This window comes from Scardinius erythrophthalmus (assembly GCF_964197995.2).
Source record: "Scardinius erythrophthalmus genome assembly, chromosome: 13".
Classification (NCBI taxonomy): Eukaryota; Metazoa; Chordata; class Actinopteri; order Cypriniformes; family Leuciscidae; genus Scardinius; species Scardinius erythrophthalmus.
In genome coordinates this window covers 36,731,152-36,751,011 of record NC_138233.1, presented here as the reverse complement: position 1 = coordinate 36,751,011, position 19,860 = coordinate 36,731,152, and the positions used below count along the sequence as shown (strand labels likewise).

Sequence of the window (19,860 nt, the reverse complement as noted above, 5' to 3'; positions counted from 1 at the left end):
CTTACATACCTCCTTTTCTACATATTTTCTTGTTGGGTTTTCTGGCACATTCCTTGGATATTCTTTTGACTGTAAAATGAATAAAAGACTACAAAATAACAGAAGGCTCTGGAAGAAACGTTTGAGGAGAACATGCAACAACGTCACTCCCCCTCCCCACAAGAACAACAAAGAGAACCTGTCCAGAACGTTAGCTGGGGTGCTCTGTCTTTTGGGCAGAAAATATTCCAAAAAAGGTGGAATTGATTTGCTGCACCCTGGAACACAGGAAGCCTAGTTTCACATGCACTGCTATATAAGACCCTTTACAAGCACAGGAGAAACTGACTGAACTCTTCCTCATCACAATCCCTGCACCGCTGCATCACTCTAGGTTTTGCATGAGAAATGCATGGCTCTGTTGTACGATGCACGAAATGTGCTTTGAGAATGAGACCGAACAGATGCAGAGAATTGCTGTAAGTGTGCTCCACCACATTTAAGTCCATTTTGGTTTTATGACTTAAGTTGTATTTTAAGTTGTAGCTTTCAATTAAACAGTAGCTCTGTTCCAAAACATAGTGTGGTCTTAGACAGCTCATGAAAAAATTCTAAGTGAAATATTCATTTTCTCCCAGTACTTGTGCACTATGCCTTATTTATTTTAGATTTTTGTCATCAGCTTAGCAACATGCACATGTTTTACTAACTCTTTAGAAATAAGCCAATCATTGTAGCCAACCATTGCAATCATTGTATTTTAAGAGTTTTGTTTTGCTTGGGTACATAATAATAATAAATATAGCTGTGGGCAGCAGTTATCGGGGTTCAAGCGCTTTAAGGGCTTTATGCAAATGAGTAAAAAGGTATTATGTTTTATTTAAAAAGCCTGTAACCTCTTAGATCAGAGATGGAAAGGACCATTTATGATTTTTAAAGCTTTTTAACAGTTATAGCACCACCTATGGTCCGATCTCCATAAAAGTTTACATTCTTGTTTAGAACCATATCTTGCATGAGATATATGCATGAATATTTCTGCACTGGTTTGGCTCCAATTAGAGGTCGACCGATTCATCGGTTTTGCCGATATATCGGTACCGATAGTTGATTGGTGGAACTATCGTTTATCGGCAAAAATCCACACCAATAGTTTTTCCAGGTATTTTTGTATTACTACAATACATATTGTTATTTTGATTAGATACTCATCAAGTGTTCTGAAATAGAAGCAAATAAAGTGAGAAACTGTACATGTAATATAGGCTTACAATTATGTAATTTTAATGCTCTGGCCTTTGCAGATATTTAAAGGTGCTGTATGTAACTTTTTTTTCTCTACTAAATCATAAAAATACCATCAAATGTTTGCAGATATTTAGGAAACATGCTAAGTTCACTTACTTGTTTCTCTGAAAAACACTTCTACAGCCAGTTATTTTACTTATTATTTTACACGTTCTGTGTTGTCAGTTGTTTTTTGTTTTGGTCTGTGTGATCTCGCCCATTGCCAGTTCACCCAATAGTATTTCGACAGCCATGATGCCAGTTGCAAGGAACACAACAAATTGCAGACTTGGAAACGAGCAAACCGAGATTGCAGATTCTACACAACCTAAATCCATCTAAACCTATCCATCTAAAAATCTCTATGAACGAGAGCATATTAAAACACGTAAGTCTCCTTAGCTTTCATTTCCAAGTGCGCTGTTTCCTGTTGCGTGTCCTCAACCTGGCAACCCGTGTGAGCGTCGAGGCTGAGGAGGAGGGGCGGGGGAAACAACGATCTCTGATATTTTGAATTTGGACTGCAGTACCGATTTCAACCACTAGCTGCCATCCTTACAGACAGCACCTTTAAAGATGGCCATCTTTAAGAATGACTCTTTGGATTTATATCAAATGGTAACATTTTACAATAAGATAACATTTTTAGCATTAACTAAAGTAAAAAAAAATGTTGTAGAAGTATTGTTCATTGTTAGTTTCGACATGTACTAATACATTTTAAATTGAGTTTACATTTTCTTTTTTATCTGTTAACCTTACTTAATGTACTATGAATTAACATGAATGATCAAGGTACAATTGTATTGCTCAAATATCAATACATGCAGTAAAAATGTATATTGCATATAGTTCATGAAAGCTAGCTAATACATCCATGTTAACAAATGGGACTTGCAAAGTGGTACCAAAGTGGAAATTTACGTATGTTTCTAGGTTATAGCTAAAGAAAAACAAATTAGACCAGTAATATTTGAATGTTTAAATTATTTTCTGTATAATTTGTTCTGTAGAACGTCTCATTTTAATATATTCGTATTTATATATTTATTTCATTTAGCATATTTCAGTTCAGCAGTGTTTTACTTGGAGTGTTATGTTTGTTTTTTATCCAATATCCATTTAAAAACAAATATATATACTGTATATCGGTTGAATAATCTGTTATCGGTATTTACGGTCAAACCTAAATATCGGTATCTGTAAAATCCACTATCGGTCGACCTCTAGTTCCAGTGGGGTGAAAAACCTAGGACTAGTTTGGAAAAGTAGGTTTCTGACAAAATCCAAGATGGCAGAACATTTTTCTTGGCAGAAATGAAATTGGAGAAATTTATTTATATAAGAGCACTTATGACTACTACAAACGGTCTAGGAATTAGGCGCACTTTTACATTTTTGTTCCCTATTGGCTGATTGGGGCGATATCGTGTCAGTCTCTCCCCATATTGAGACCAACCATCTGGCCAAGTTTCAAGTCTCTAGGCCTTATGGTTTGGTCTGCACGATCAGGTTTGCGGCGGAATAATAATAATACAAATCCTTAAAATTGCAATAGGGTTTCAGTGCTTTGCACTTGAACCCCTTAATTATAATGGCTAATCAAGTTCATCTGTCATCTGGCAGCGACAGATAAACAAACAATACTTTTGTAGTAATCCTACTACGGTTAGCACCAATTGAGAAAAACTGCACTGTGATAGGCATTGATTGACCAATGAGGCACAGTAGTGTTTTTCACTGCATACCCACTTGATTTCAAACTGACACTGTCTTTCCATGCCCTCATAATAAACTTTCCGCATTCATATCAGTCAAAGTCACTTTAACATGTAGGCATCCTTAGAAGACAGCTCGCTAGGTTTTGGAACAGAGCTAGTGCTTTTGCTTTCAAATCCGTATGAGTTTGTAAGAAATGCTCTTTGTGCTGGGGTGACAACTTTATCACCAAATTTGTTTAAAGATCTTAAGTTCCTCAATAAAGGCTCTGAACATTAACAGAAGAAAGTGGGACAGTAAAGGGTCTTACATGGTTAGGACTGATGCCACAGGCCTCTTGTGTTCCAGAACATTTTAGCAACTCTACAAAAAGCCTCATTCTGGCATCAAGCAAGCTAATCTCGGATCGCTAATCCCCCAGAACAGTCAAGACAGTGAGGAGAGGGAGGTGCACCAAGATCATTACATCCAAACTTCATGTCAGATTAGAATCTGAGCTCTTACATTAAAAAGATTACTGCTTTCTACTGGCTTTCTTTCTTTCTTTTTGGTTTGCTCTCTTGAACAACACAAAAGAGGAACCCATAACAGTGGCATGGAAGGGAAGAGTTGATGGAAAGACTTCATGGCAGATCAAGTCAAGATGAAGAATGGAAATGGTGTACACAGACACAGCATGCGCCAGACGACAACTCATGCTTCAAACACAACACAGGAAGTGACAGAATGTAATAGCGAGATTTTTTCCTTCGTTATACCCGACACACTCACCATCCTCCGTTGGAACATAGATGTTTAGATACAAACAATCCTCGTTTTGATCTTGTATGTAAGTGGCAACTATATCCAAGTTAAAGGTGAACCAGATTGGCATCATGATCTCCGGAACGGCGTTGTGAATGTTTTGCGGGCACACCGGTGCGAAATGAGTGGCGTTCTTGATCCCCGACCAAGACGAGGGCGGCTCAGGGGGTAGGAAGCGTTTCTCCCCCACCGGCGGGGCGGCGTACGGCACTCCCAGGTACTGGTCCACCGGTCCCAGGATCTCGCTAGGCAACGGAACCCGCGCGCCCCGTAATTTCCCGTACTGCGTGTTCACAGTGGGGTAGTAGCCTTGTCCCCAGACGAGCGTCATACACCAACAAAAAATCCATATCCACAGAGAAACGTTGCGAGCCCTGCCACCGCAGCAGTCCTGCTGGTGCAAAAGGAGCCGGTTTTTGCGCACGGCTAACCACATGGTCCTTTAAAAAGGCAGCTGCTGCTAGATGCCGACGTACGCTGAGAACCTCCTCCAGCACGTGTCTCCTGCCTTTAGACCCTCAAACACAGCCCGATTACTCCTGTCATTGAAGAAAAAACGCATAGACGAGCACCGTTCCCCTCCGGGCGAATCCTCATTCACTGTCCAGTATTCTCGTCAGGTCCTCTCTCCTGCGGGAGAAAAATAAGACAGGAAAACGTTAAATGGGACCATCTTTTATTTACTTGTTTTTTCTGTATGCGCATAGAACAGCACTCATAAATATGCCAATGCTCCCAATGCATCCAAAGGCCTGCAGAACTACATGCAAATAAAAGTTTTGCCGCAGGTTGATTTAAACATGTCTCACAACACCTACACTCTTCAGAAACAGGGATGACAGTCATCTGATGGCTCTGAACTAGCTATGTCCAGATGGGATTGTGAACGGTGGGGCAAAAACATTGCTAAATATTAATAATAAAGTGCAAATAACTGTATAACCCTCCATAGTTAAGAAGGCAAAATAGCAAATGCTTCCCCATTCATGTCATGTCAAACCCTGTGTGCCCAATCAAACTTAAGGGTATGTTGGTTCATCAGTCACTTGGTTAACATTAGCCTGAAGCCAAATTAGACAGATGCTAACACATGGACAGAGGCTGCATCTGAAAGCTGAAAAATGCTTCCTCTGCTAGAAGGATTCAGAGGTAGGAAAGCAACAAGCCAGGTCTGAATCCAATGATCTTGTCTACTGAGAAACCTTCATCTGATCGGTTTTGAAGGCAGCGTAGATGTATCCTTCGCTGTCTTTGATATCACACAATCCTGTGCGTTCAATTCAGTGACAATTGAGCTAACAAACTACTTTTGATTTCATTTCTAGTGAGAAAGTTGATACAAAACTAAGTAGACTATAAAATGAAACTATTTTAAAAAAAAATTTCTTCATAGGGATTTTTTTTTTACGTATAAATTGTTAAAGGGATAGTTCACTTTGAAATTAAATTTTGGTATGTTTTAGCTTACCTCAAGGGCATCCAAGATGTAGGTGTCTTTTTTTCCGCAGTAGTTTCAATTTGGATATTTTTAGGTCAAACCGTTCTTGTCTGTCAGTTGTATAATGCAGGTCTATGGTCACTGTCTCAAAGAGCATGCACAGAGTCCAAATTAAAACAATTCCCCATCGTCCAAATTAAACAATTCATCGTAAGTACACATTGATGGCCTAAGACACGAAACGAGCGGTTTGTGTGAGAAAACGAACAGTATTTATATCGTTTTTACCTCTTGTAACACAGCCACGTCCAAGTGATCTGAGGGCGCGCGCGCATCCTGGTGTGTGACGTGTGCGCAGGCTGGTGCATAGATATATACACTAGATGTCGCCTTGGCTACGGCACGTCATTGGAACGAATGTCTTTAATGCGACATCTAGTGTATATATCTATGCACCAGTGTGTACAATGTGTCCTTACGATGGGGAATTGTTTAATTTGGACGATGGGGAATTGTTTTAATTTGGACTCTGTGCATGCTCTTTGAGACAGTGACCATAGACCTGCATTATATGACTGACAGACAAGAACGGTTTGACCTAAAAATATCAAAATTGAAACTACTGCGGAAAAAAAGACACCTACATCTTGGATGCCCTTGAGGTAAGCTAAAACATACCAAAATTTAATTTCAAAGTGAACTATCCCTTTAAAGACAGACCTACTTTAGACTTACTGTAATTATCCAAGGCTGTTAATCAATAGTATATGCATTTGTTAGTCATTTATTTGCAAATTTCAACTTTATTTTCAAGAATGCTTAATTTTTTTTATTATACTTTTTGTACTACTTACAAGTAAAATATAATTCTAAAATTATAATAAATATATTTATAATAGGCTACTAATATTGATCATATTATACTTAATTCTTAATTAAAAATACTTCCGATGTATATTTAAATGAACACCTGCCATGATATTCCTTATTGTCGTCTGTCAATGTCTGTCCTCAGCCGATGCGTTTAAGGGTGAAGTTTGTAGTTTCTGCGACACTAGTGTCAACTAGCAGAATTACAAAAATACAGCATATTTAGCAAACGCCCCTTTCCTTACTCAACAGCTTTTATGGTGCTTGTAAAGACATGTCTCAACAGGTAAACATAGGCTAATTTCAGTGAAAAGGTCAAACATATTAGGAATACTTTTAGCTGTGTTGCTATGTGTCATGAGGTAAGCAAGTGAATAGCAAACATCTCACTTATTATAAACCCATCCAATGCATCTGCATTTTTCGACATTGATGCGCCGCCCAGTCACGGCTTGACACTGTGATATATTAATTACTAGCAAATGACCTTGTTATTGTTAAGCTTATGTTCATAGTATTCATACATTTCAAAGCTTGATTTTAAGGGCATTCTTGTTTCTTTTGTACAGTAAGCTATTTTGGTACCATGTTTGGTCGTCCAGTATAAAATCTAGGTCCCGAAGCCAATCTAGTTGAGAGCCACTCAATCAGTAAATAAAACATACTGTATGTAAGCAGGTTTTCCATCAAGCTAAAATAGCAAGTTCTCTTTCCATATTTGACAGAAATGTATTAAAAGATTTTTCAGGCACAGGTCCTCGTCCCCATCCCTGGAAAGCTGGTATTTGTAAGTGCCTCGCAGGCGTCTGTGCTAACACTGTAAATGCTAATGATGAGGAGGGTCGTCCCCAGTGGAGAGAAACTCTTCTCTGCTCAACTACTGATCAATTTTCAATTTTTAAAGCTTAAGACCCTGAGACCTCCATTCCTCGGAGGGCTTGGAATAATAACAAGTAGAAAATCCGGAGTTTAGTAGCGGATATTGCCTTCCAAAATGACTCTGTAAATGATTTATAATGTATCTAGTGGAGCAGTATCCACCAGACAGAGGCAATATGAATCATCCTGGAGGTGCACTTATCACTCCTCAACTCCTATCCAAACTTGGGCTGATTTGCACAAAGCCTGGCAGGAAGTTCTTCATCCTCCACCTCATCATCCGCACACACACACACACACACACACACACACACTGCTGCCTGTGGACGGTACAGCTGATCTCCAGAGAGAAGAGAGGAAATATCCTGCGTAATCTTGGCACACTTTGAACAAATTGTTTTTCTCAAAGTCATGACATGTCCTATTCACTTACTACTCGAGTGAGAAGTGATTTTCAGCAATTGAATTCTTTTTTCTTTTTTTTTTTTTACTTTACACACAAATCCAAGAATTGCACACACACAATGCAAAATACCTCACATCTCTTGCAAAATGAAGCACTGCATTCAAAATATCACAAACACATCACAAAAGCAAACACTTACGTTGCAAACACCTTTGCCATAATATTATATTTTTGGATATATCATATACACACAGTTATTCAAAACCCAAAGCTCTTCTTTCATGAGCTACTATGTACATTTCTGTACAAGATTGAAAGTAATTGGCAGAGAGATGTTGAACATTTCACGGTAAACACGAAAGGAAAATTGAAACCAAACAATTTTTTTTTTTTTTACTGTAAGCATTTGTGGTTGTGAATACAGTATTACACAGTCCAAAAAAACTATAACTCGACCTCTGGTCTGGTGATTGGCTGGTGTGAAGTAAAGCAATGAGTGTTTGCACATGTGAGGAGTGTGTGTGAGGCACTGATGAATTAGTGTGGCATTTTGACTTTTACTTGTGATATTTCATAGCTATAAACAATAATAAAAACACTACATCATAAGCGTTCGGTAGCATAAAAAGTGTAAAGCGTCAGACCTAGTGACCAGAATATCATAGAGACTTCTCAAAACACTCCAGCATTATGAATCTGAAAACATCACTCACCTTTTTAAGGAAATGTAAGTCTAGTTCATGTATTGTTCAGCCAAGCTGCTATGATCATTCACTCCTGACCAAACCTTTCTCTCCATATTAAAGTTCATACATGTCTAAAACATAACCTTTTGGTGCTTGATGTGGTGAAGTCAGCTCCCGACACCTGAGGCCCTGTTCCACCTGGTATTTACATGCGTTATTGGTGATCCGAACACAAGTGGTCTGCCGAGACGCATTTCCGTTTCCACCTAATATGAACATGCGTTTCAAAGGTGTCTCCTGAGACAGCTTGTGGTTGGATTTCATTGAGACCATCCTCTCTTATTTCTTCACACTCCACATCACTTTTGTGGGAGCGCCGAGTACATTCAGGGACGCACATATTGGATATTGAATACACAGCATCATGGTTATGCTTATGTATTTTGTAAGAGATCTGAAGGGTTGTGTAGCTATTGGGAGTCTCATTCCATGGGTCACATGGTCTCTGAGCCAGAGATGAATGACAATGCTAACAGATTTAACTGTTTCCAGAAAGCAGATTTATCGTATGGTCACATAAACCCCAAACTCTTGGTTGATAAACCCACACTTTTCTTTCTTGTGATTATCGGTTCCAAACACGCGGCCCGGAATAAGTTCAGTCAATGTGCCATATTTCTTTCTTCTTCTTTTGTTTAATTGTGATTTATATTCTCAGTGCATATCGCCACCAACTGTGCTGCTGTGCAACCATGTTTAATCTTATCTTTAATCACTTTTTTATTACTGCGAACAAAAAGTATATTGATTATTTGATGCTAAAAAAATCAAAACAGAGAGACTGAACTATTGATTGAATGAAATCTGTGCTTGCAAAAATAATATTGCTGTATATATATATTTTTTTATGTTTAGCCATTTTGTGCTCACATTTGTTGAAAAAAGTGAATGTATCACATATGCATTTTCATTATAGATAAAAAAAAAACCTGTTGAATGCAGATTAACAATGTGTGAGATGAGAATAAAATACACTAAAATAAAATAAGTTTGTTTTACGTTAAAATAGTAAACATCTAGTTCAGTCATGAAACTGCGCAGACTGATCGATCCTTTATATGCAGTCTACAAGTAATCACATCATCACCGCATGGCACAAGCTATGCTGATCCTGCAGCCAATGAGATTGCTTGCTCAACATTTAAATAGTCTGGTTCAGTGTTTGCTGTAAAGTTATCCTGCAGCAGCTTTCAGAGTTCCTCTGAACCCTCCACCTCCCCAGCTCCACCTGCCTACAGTAGATCTGCTGCAGGACTGATGTATGTCTATTCATGCAGCATATCTTACATGCTCACAGCAGCGTGTCTGAGTATCTGTTAGCAGTAGCAGGTCCATACTTGCTCTGCAGCGACATTAACATTGCTATATTTAATAACTTGCTAAAACTATTTTTAGAGTTTAATTGTGCAATTATGTCATGCCCAGTAGAGCCTCATCATTAAGACACACATGTGCTGAATTCCTCTGAAGCAGGGCCGTGCACAGACTTTTTGAGGGGCATGTGCTGAAACTAAAACAAGGGCACACCCCTCCCATTTTCAATAACACAAAATAATAGTCTCAAAAGCTTTAGATTTATTCACGATTAATAACAATCATCATAATAATAATATAGATAAACATGGTTTTAAGGGCTTCTTTAAACCTAACAGCAACCTTCAGTGGGCCAGGGATGTTGGTCTCTTGAAGGTCTGAAAATGAAAAGCAATGAAAAAAAAAAAATAGTGTGAAAAGTACAGTTGCAGTGAAAAGCATTTCTGAAGGATCACGTAACACTGAAGAGTACTGAACTGGAGTAATGATGCTGAAAATGCAGCTTTGATCACAGAAATAAATTACATTTTAAAATATATTCAAATAGAAAACAGTTATTTTAAATTGTAAAAATATTTCACAATATTACTGTTTTTGCTGTATTTTGGATCAAATAAATGAAGCCTTGGAATGAATTAAATCATGAATTACATTCTGCATGATAAAATATGAAGATTTCAGTGATCTTCTGTAAAAAAAAATTTAAGTCACTACTACAATATTACTGTAGTAAAACCATGCGAGGACGAGCGGAGAGTATAGAATACTATAGATTAAAAAATTAGCTAGATAATACGTGCATATTAACAGCCTTGAATTAACCATAACATGATTAGTCTAAATGTTAATAAATTAGGTGTATATCAGCAATCATAAATCAAAGAAGAAATGTCTTACTTCTTAGAAATATATGTTACCTAGGTGACGAGGATCACTCGTCGCTTTGTGTAAGTTCCAGTACGAAACAGCGCGGGGGCGCACCTGTTATTTTTCCGATGGTAAAAACAAATTATATGTTGTTGTATTACTTATCAGTATCTAGTTTTTTACAAGCGAATGTGTGAAAATGTGCATTTTTTGTCCGTCATTAAAACGGCGCCGGCGGCATCACATTACATTTTCATCAACAGGTTATAACCAACTAGTTTGTTGTACCTATATGGGCGCTCAGTTTTTCCTTCTGTAAAATACATTTGGCCAAAATCGCATTTTATAAAAGATGAAAGGCTACTGTATGCACAGGCTATTTAAGTGTCTATGTATTGGCTATGACTAGATGGCAAATGCTAGCCATACGTCTCAGGCGACGTCCCACATGTCTCAGTGAGTCAGACATCAAATAAATAAAATATTAGCCTTTATAGACAGTGTTTAGTAGTAGCCTATTTATTCAAACAACAAGATATTTATTTACCCTTCGCAAAACTTCGTTCAGCTGCGGTCTACTGTGCGGCTGCTGTGGAACTTCAGTTGATTCCGTGAATATAGAGGGGGCGGAGTTATCAGCATACTGACAGCTTGAGGATTGAATACGATTTACACAAGTTCATTTTAAGAACTTTCATTGGCTAAATATTTGTAAAACAGACAGACGGACGTAAATGGTAACCAATAGCATTGATAAAAAAAAAAAAAAAAAAAACACCACCCAAAAAAGGGCACTTCGGAGTGTCAGGGCAAAAAGGGCATGTGCTCTGCACAGGTTGAGCCCTACCTGTGCACGTGCCTGCTCTGAAGTGAACTAACCCTGGAGTTGAGGTTATCCTCTTGTTTATCCGTAAACTTAACCAGAGATGTCACATAACCTGCTTTATGGAATACCCCCCAGGTATTATAGACCTCTAGGACAATTAGTGAGCTAGCCAAAAATTACATTTCTTTAAAATGAAGGTTAATATGATTTGTATTGTATTGTATTTCAAGTTACTTTACTTCAGTGAGAAAACAACTTACGGTATGATGTAATACAGGTTATTGGGGAATAACGGATTATATTCATTGGTTATATTCATTGAGTTTCTGTTGGAGATTTTATTCTGCATTAAACTTTATCACACATCACTTTGGAGACTTGTGAATCTCATTGTCAGCAGCCAGCGCACATTACGCTGCATAATACATGGCCACCATCTTAACACCTTCTGAAACAAAACACGCAATACGCAGAGCTATAAAGACGTCATCGAACATTATCCCAGAACTACAGACAAATATCACATTAAAAATCACGTTGGGAACCCTTTGAATTTGAATCCATTTTATTTTATTTTCCAAATTCTGTTTTTTACCATTTACATTTTTCTGGATTCCATTTTTCCCCCTTCATTTTAATTGTTTAATGGAACATTTTAACAGTTAAAATAAATTTTAGTAATCAAAAAGCATGTCTAATCAATTCATCATTAATCATGAAACTTATACAATTTAACAACAGTTTATAAAAAGTTTGACTTTTTTGGGACCTATTTAATGATCAAGTTAAATTGATATTAATCAAAAAGCAAGTCTGTTGTCTGTTTTAACTTCAGACTTTTTAAATTAAAAACAAATGTATTATTAACGGTGGTAATCAAATGAAGGCATAACGAATTAACAATATAATTGTAATCAAAATAAATGTAATCAAGTATAATTAAACAAGCGCTGCACTGCAGAGGTTTAATGTTAAAACATATAAGAAAAATGATATGATTATTTCTTAAAAAATAAAGGCTTATTATTAGTCTTATTATTATTACTTTGAGAAGTACATGAAGACTTGCAGACTTCATATTTACATGTTTATTTATTTATTTTTGCACTTTTAATATTCACAGACACTATATGGTGTTTTGTGTACAGCCCTACTTTTGATTAAATTCCATTTTTATGGCTGGTTTCCACGATTTCATCCGTGTTTTCCGGCCCTACTGGAAGTAGGGAAAATGGTGCAGAAAGACCCACAACAAGACAACACTCGCAGCCCATAATAACCCACCTGAAGGCTTGCACAGGACAGAGCTTTAGGGAACAGAACCTTGTTGCTAGTTCAAATGTGCATGTCCTGAGGCTCAAAAACGATCAACTCAACATATGAAGGTGCACAAGATAACAGGCGACCCTGTGTTGTGCGACAATGAGGACGGAGTAATAAAACGCCTGAATATGTGAAATAAATGTGCAGGGAATAACAGACACAACATCCCAGTGTTTACATGGTGTGTTTACACTGACAAAGCAGCAAAGCGTTCAGAAGTCATAGGTTTCTAGCGAGAGCCGGTGATTCGAGGAGACGTGAGTGACAGCTAGCGTCAAGTTGAGCAGTGTCACTTGCACAAGAGCAGTGACATGATGCTATGACTTTGAACGTCTTTATCCTGGCAACTGTGCCCCGATTCACACTTCCACAACCACTGTCATTCACACCGCAGGGAGCTTTGCGGTGACACCAAAGTCCTGTTAGATGAGGTTAACAGCCGGGAATCTCTGGAATCTCACAACTAATGAAACACTCGCATGGGAGGAAAAAGAGATTCGTCAAATGGAAATCAGAGGTGTTAGTCATCAAAAATAGTGTACCTCTTATGTGAACATATTGCTAATGCTAGCAATTCCACATCTGTGCTGCATTAAAGCGGCGCGATGCACTTTTGGCAATTTTTTAGTGGTTTTCTCGCTTTTTGCACACAGGTTTCTCTATAGAGCTCCCCCTACAGCTTCGGAATATATATACACAACGCATCCTCATCCTTCCATATACTGACGCTTTTGACATTTCGTCGACATCGAACGCACATGGCACCCTTTAGCGTCAGTATGACACGCACAGAGCTCTGTTCGGTTATGGGTAGGTTTAGGTCTGGTGTAGGGTTAGGGTTAGGCCGCTAGGAGGCGCCTTCTGGCCCATTTCTATCTGCATCTCATATTGACGCTAAAGGGTGCCATGTGCGTTCGATGTCGACGAAATGTCAAAAGCGTCAATATATGACGCCCTAGGATGAGAACGGGCTGATATATATGTATATATTTAGCTTATATTTTCAAAAAGTGGCCTGTAATATATGTATATTAAAGGGTTAGTTAAACTTCTCTCTGGACCTCAAGGTTTTTTTACATAGTGTAATAGCGTAGCGCGTCTGTGTTTCACGTCACCACGTATCAGACATGACCAGAGTCGCCCAATAGTGAGCCTACGTGGTGACGTGCAACACAGACGCGCTACGCTTAAACACTACGTAAAAAGACTCGAGTCCCAGAGAGAAGGAAATGAAAAGTGGAATAAAGTCATTATTTTTGTTTGTTTTTGCGCACAAAAAGTATTCTCGTCGCTTTATAAACTTAAGATTGAGCCACTGGAGTCACTTGGACTATATTAACGATGTCTTTAATACATTTTCTGGGCCAGCAAGTTATAGTGTCCATAAGCCTGTTGAGGACTGATCCAGCTCTCAGATTTCATCAAAAATATCTTAATTTGTGTTCCGAAGATGAACAAAGGTTTTACGGGGTTGGAACAACATGAGGGTGAGTAATTACTGACAGAACTTTCATTTTTGGGTGAACTAACCCTTTAATGTTCGTAATAATTTCCAACCATCAAACTGTAATATGTATATTTTTTTTTTTTTTCAAATGAAACCTTTTTACAAAATGATAATAATTATTACTACTATGTGTAACAATGTTTTTTAAAGACCCCTAGTACTCAAATGTAGTCTTCTGCTCTCAGCTCTAAACAAATAGTTCAGCCATAAAGGAAAAATCTGTTTGTTATTATTCTGTCTTCAGCGGATCATAATCCTGCTGTTCATTTACATGCCGTGAAAGTAAAAGGCAAATGTCAAACTCAAAAAATGACAAATCTGCACCATAAAACTACAATAACAGTGATCCATGATTTGTGTACAACCCCTCTGATGCCTAGGGTATCTTTGTGTGAGGAAGAGTTATTACTTACAGATAATCTTCCTTTCCCCACAGTTCTCAAATAGCATTTGTACTTACGATTTGAAATATAGCTCTTGAGTTGCATGCATTATTTTTGTCAAATGTGCTTTTCTTTTGTGCCATTTTTGGAGTTCATGTCAATGTCAATCATGTCATCTGCTTGAACTTTCTGATACCATCTACTTTACTGTTCCACAAATATGAAAATGACATGAGGGTGAGAACATGATGACAGGATTTCAATTTACAGGTGATGTATTCCTTTAAACACCTGCTGTATTTTCGCCATGGGAAAAATATAGAAATACAGAAAAACAGAAAATATTGATCGTCTCATGTGGTTGGCCTTGCTCCCGGTGATAAAGCCAACATGCAGACACACACTGCAGTTTCTACAAGAGGATTTTCAGAGACAGTTTCTGCAGCCTACAGTATATACTCAACTACCCATCATCTATCACCTCTATAATGTGAAATAACAAATAAATATACAATTACAGACTGATGTTGGATAAAGAGAGCGATCTGGTTTTGTAATGTCACATCACTCATTCCCTTAATGTGGAGCTAGACAGGCATCACCCACTGCCTTTAGGTTGAGTCCTGATGTTCAGATGTTGCTGGGTGAGATAAGAACGTGACGGCATGATTAGCTCTGAAGACACACAGCTGTGGTTTGCTCGTCTTATCAGGTACCAGAAGCACAACAGCTGGACAGTTTATTTACAGTAGAAACCCTTGATTGAAAAGACACATGCTCAAAATGCTGTGATTGCTTTTATTTCTGGAAACAAGTCAAGTGAGGGAAGTCTAGCATGAAGATTATAATATTATATATCTCTATGAAATACTTAATTGTAATGAGGTCAAATGAGGCATCCATCCATCCATCCATCCATCCATCCATGCATCCGTCCATGCATCCGTCCATGCATCCATCCATCCATCCATCCATCCATCCATCCATCCATCCATGCATCCATCCATGCATCTATCCAACCATCCATCCATCCATCATCCATCCATCCATCCATCCATGCATCCATCCATGCATCTATCCAACCATCCATCCATCCATCCATCCATCCATCCATCCATCCATGCATCCATCCATGCATCTATCCAACCATCCATCCATCCATGCATCCATCCATGCATCTATCCAACCATCCATCCATCCATCCATCCATCCATCCATCCATCCATCCATCCATCCATCCATCCATCCATGCATCCATCCATGCATCTATCCAACCATCCATCCATCCATCCATCCATCCATACATCCGTCCATGCATCCATCCAACCATCCATCCATCCATCCATCCATCCATCCATCCATCCATCCATCCATCCATCCATGCATCCATACATACATGCATTCATATTATATTATATTATATTATATTATATTATATTATATTATATTATATTATATTATATTATATTATATTATATTATATTATATTATATTATATATTATTGCACTTGTTCATTAAATTAAACATTTTTACATGAATACATACCACATATATAGTTGGCCTCAAACGAGTTGAAAGTGAAACCCCTCAGGACTACATTTACATTTCGTAAGTAATTATATAGTGTTTGTAAAAATTTGGATTAGCATTGCTTTAAGCACTACAGAAAAGCATATTAATCATGAATAATGACAGTTTAGCGTGCAAAGCAAATTTGAGTAAATTCAGGAAAAAAAAAAGAGAAACAAATAAGAATTATAACACAGTTTTAAAAAACCTGATCTTCAAATATCTAAAAACCTGTGTGCAAAAGCTTAATGCATAACGCGCGTCTATATTTCATCAAAGAGACTGCGATATAAATGATGTAAATGTAAAAAGCCAGTCTTCATCCAGAAGCACAGTGACTTGGGAAGCAGCCTTTAATGCAGATCTGTGTCAAAGGAAAAAGAACAGCACAGTGGACCGGACTATGCTGTTCTTTTCCTTTGACACAGAGCAGTGAATGACACAGAAATGCACTTTTAGATTGGTGAGAAAGAACGAGGTCTAGGGTTGAGCACAGGCTGACTTTACTTCCATGCACACACAGTGGTTTCAGACATTAATAACATAGTAATTCGCCTTACGACATGTTACTGAATGCTTTCCATAGTCATGTTCCATAGCATTTACATGATATATCGGCCACCATATCGTTATCAGCCGATATATATGAAAATTTGGACAATATATTAAAGCCGATAAATAATGTATAATTTCCTTCAGCTGAGACATTTCAGATGCACACTGTTCATCATTATGGTTTTGAATTGCTTGAAATATGATTGAAATCACGTCAAAAAAAGGAAAATAGAGTTCAGTGCAACATGTGCAACACAAGTCTGTCATACAATTATAATGAGAACATCATAATTGTGTGCTTGGGACATGGCTTTTAATGGTGAGACACTTGTTTTTATAATCAGTTTCTGAAAAATCATATAAAAAATTTGATTTAGATTTATCGGCCAATATATCGGTTATCGGCTTTCAAGTACAAATAATTATCGGTTATCGGTATCAGCCAAAAATTGTGCATCCCTAATTTACATGCAACTCTTGGGTACTTCAGAAAATACCATGGTACTAAAAATGTTGTGTGCAAGTTTGTACTGCATTTAAACAATTATTGAACTATTTTAATAAACCCAGTTTCATTGCTTGTGTTCCTCCTCTCACACACACTACATTAAGCCCATCCATTTATCAGTGGCCTCCCCTTTTTAGAAAGTCTGAAACCAGGGCTGGTGTGTTGCATAAACTGCACTCAGATCCGAGAATCCTGACAGGAACACAGAACCCTTTAAACGTCACTGCATAAAACATGTTGACTGTAAATATCGGGTCTTTGGGAGTGTCCTTCGGCTTTTCTGAATGATGGAAGTTGTGAATATGGTAAAATGCTCAACATATCACAACTTGACGTATAAGAGCTGAAATTCCTCAATACTACAAAGGCTGATTGTCTTATTGTCTGTGAAACGGTGTAAATTGAATGGTTGTTTGGAACCAACACCCATTTTGATTTAACAAACATGCCACAGCGTGTACATTTCCAGGATTATGCATTCATGTGCATTTACCTCCTGATCCCATGAATACATGCTCAGTCTGTCATGTAATTGAATGCATGCAATTGTGGAAGCTGCGTGCTTCATGGTAAACATGCTGGAAATGATAAACTCTGGCAGAAGAAGAATGAATGCTGGATGTGTTGATCAAAGCAAAACAAAACATCTTTGAGAATTAAGGTCCTTGCACACGGAGTCCGACATTTTCACACGTTAAAAACAATATACGACCTCACGTTTTGTCAATCATGTTTACACACTGCCTCCGAAACTTTCGTCCGTCATACCTTTTTTTGCTTCAATTTTCTGCGTTTTTCGCATTCGTAGCAAACATTTTGAGATGTGTTTTGACATTTCAAAAATACTTTAAGGATTCTGTTTGTTAATTGCAATTCAAATGCAATATTACCAGTGAATGCACTATTATCACAGAACTTATCTTTGTATTATGAAATGTGTGCATAACTTTAACATTGCCAGAGCCTATCCCAAAGTCTCTATGATATTCCTATGAAAAAAAGTAATAGCACACCTCTCTTTAAAAATCTGCTGAATTTTGAGCTGTCAACACGTCTGCCTTTGCAAGAACCCCTAATAATTACAACGAATTTTCACATTTTTGACTGTGGCAGTGGAGCTTCCTTTAATTTGATCTCGTTCTTCACAGCTCACATGCGTGGTTTCTGCTGATCCTACACTTTAAGCAGGTGTGAAGAGGTGTACTCGCTTCTTATTGTGTCTTATCACCACTGCCATAAGCCTCCATCGCTGCAGTCTGAGAGGGAATCTACTTCCTGTGAAGTGTAGGCGCTCCATCATCCGAACAGAAGAATACACACACACACAGTTCTGGAATAAATTCCACACACAGACCTTTCCAGCACCGCAGGCTTCTCACATCTTCCACAAACATATTCTCTCTGCTTCCTCCCGTTATACTTGCACTACAAAAATATCTGTTTTCCTGCGGTATGTTGGTCTTTATTTCAAACACAGGATTGGAAGGGCTAACGTTCGTTAAATAAAGCTGACCCTGTGAGCTCATCATCTTAATGATCCACAGAGGACCTAATATCAAAAGACAGTCCCTCAGCAGGATATTTAAAGTAGCTAATCGCTCAACATTTCTCCAGGGACTCTTTCAGAAACCGCAGGGGCCATTCTGTCGGCCCGCCATAATCCTTCACTATGCAAATACAATCAAGCGTTCAGTACGGCAATACTCCTGCAGCACCGAAAGCAAATCTGCCCTGAGCACTGGAAGGGTTTCGGACGATTGAGATGGTTTAGATGTATTAAATAGAGTGGGATTTTTTGGTGAAATTTCTTCTTAGTGCGCCCTAGCCTTCCAACATAATTCTTGGCACAAATATTCATGGTCTTTAGAGAACTAATTCTGTTTGAAAGATAGAACAGTTAGATAAACTGTTATCTAACATAAACTCATGGAATAAAAAGCAGTTGGTCCTACATAAGATGTGTTTAAAGTGGTGGTTTTGGCTTCTCCCACCACACTGGTAAAACAATAGTGACATATTTTTAAAGTTTAAAGTCCTCCTGTGGTGAAAATCAAGCTTTATACGTCTATGTGGTGTTTTTAATATGCTTTAAGTCAAAGCATGTGTAAATTCATAAGTCGACAGCATTGCTGAGTATTTTCTCCTTAAAACTGCAGTGAACCAAAGACAGTCTCAAAAACACGCTTTGAAATCGCTGGTGTTTCTGACATCACAAACTACCTTGTAACCAATCAGATCAACGTGTGATCGTCAACGAGTGGATCTCTGAGCTGAGTGAGAGGGTGGAGGCGGGGCTCATTTGCATTTTCATAGAACCGCGTATACTAAATGAGGCAAGGGTGTCGAGTTACATTCAAGATATTTCAAGGCATTTTCAAGGAAATTTTTTTTAAATATGTCATTTTTGGTGATCAAAGATGAGTTTTAAGGCATACAATTATTGACTACAGGAGGACTTTAAAAAGGACCCACTTCATATCAAGTGTCTTTAACTACTCTATACTAACAGTTAATCATTTGATAGAATGCAAACATGTTTGCACACATGTACATGTTTTTACATTGTAAATATATATTAAAATATCTGCATATAATTACAGCTGTAATGAATGTATGTAATTACACTGTAATTACACCTTAACCCACCCTTAAACATACCACCAAACCTGCCTTAGCCGTATCCACCAGTAGCAGCTCACGTGTTTTACAATACAACATCAACACAATTAGTGCACTGAACCTAACAATTACTTATTTTATCTTTATTTAAATAAAAAATAAAGTGGGACCAAAAAAAAAATCTATTGAAAATGTATATATATATATATATATATATATATATATATATATATATATATATATATATATATATATATATA

The 19,860-nt window shown here is 37.8% G+C and overlaps 1 protein-coding gene across 2 annotated transcripts in view; it reads right to left on the bottom strand.

Moving 5' to 3' along the window:
• The window catches only part of nlgn3a (neuroligin 3a), a 241,725-nt gene that overhangs the window by 176,724 nt on the left and 45,141 nt on the right, over positions 1-19,860 (bottom strand). For both annotated transcript variants that reach the window (XM_081383280.1, XM_081383279.1), the window contains exon 2: positions 3,757-4,419. In XM_081383280.1, coding sequence (XP_081239406.1) covers positions 3,757-4,225 — 469 coding nt within the window. In that variant the 5' untranslated portion in view covers positions 4,226-4,419. The remainder of the gene's footprint in view (positions 1-3,756; positions 4,420-19,860) is intronic.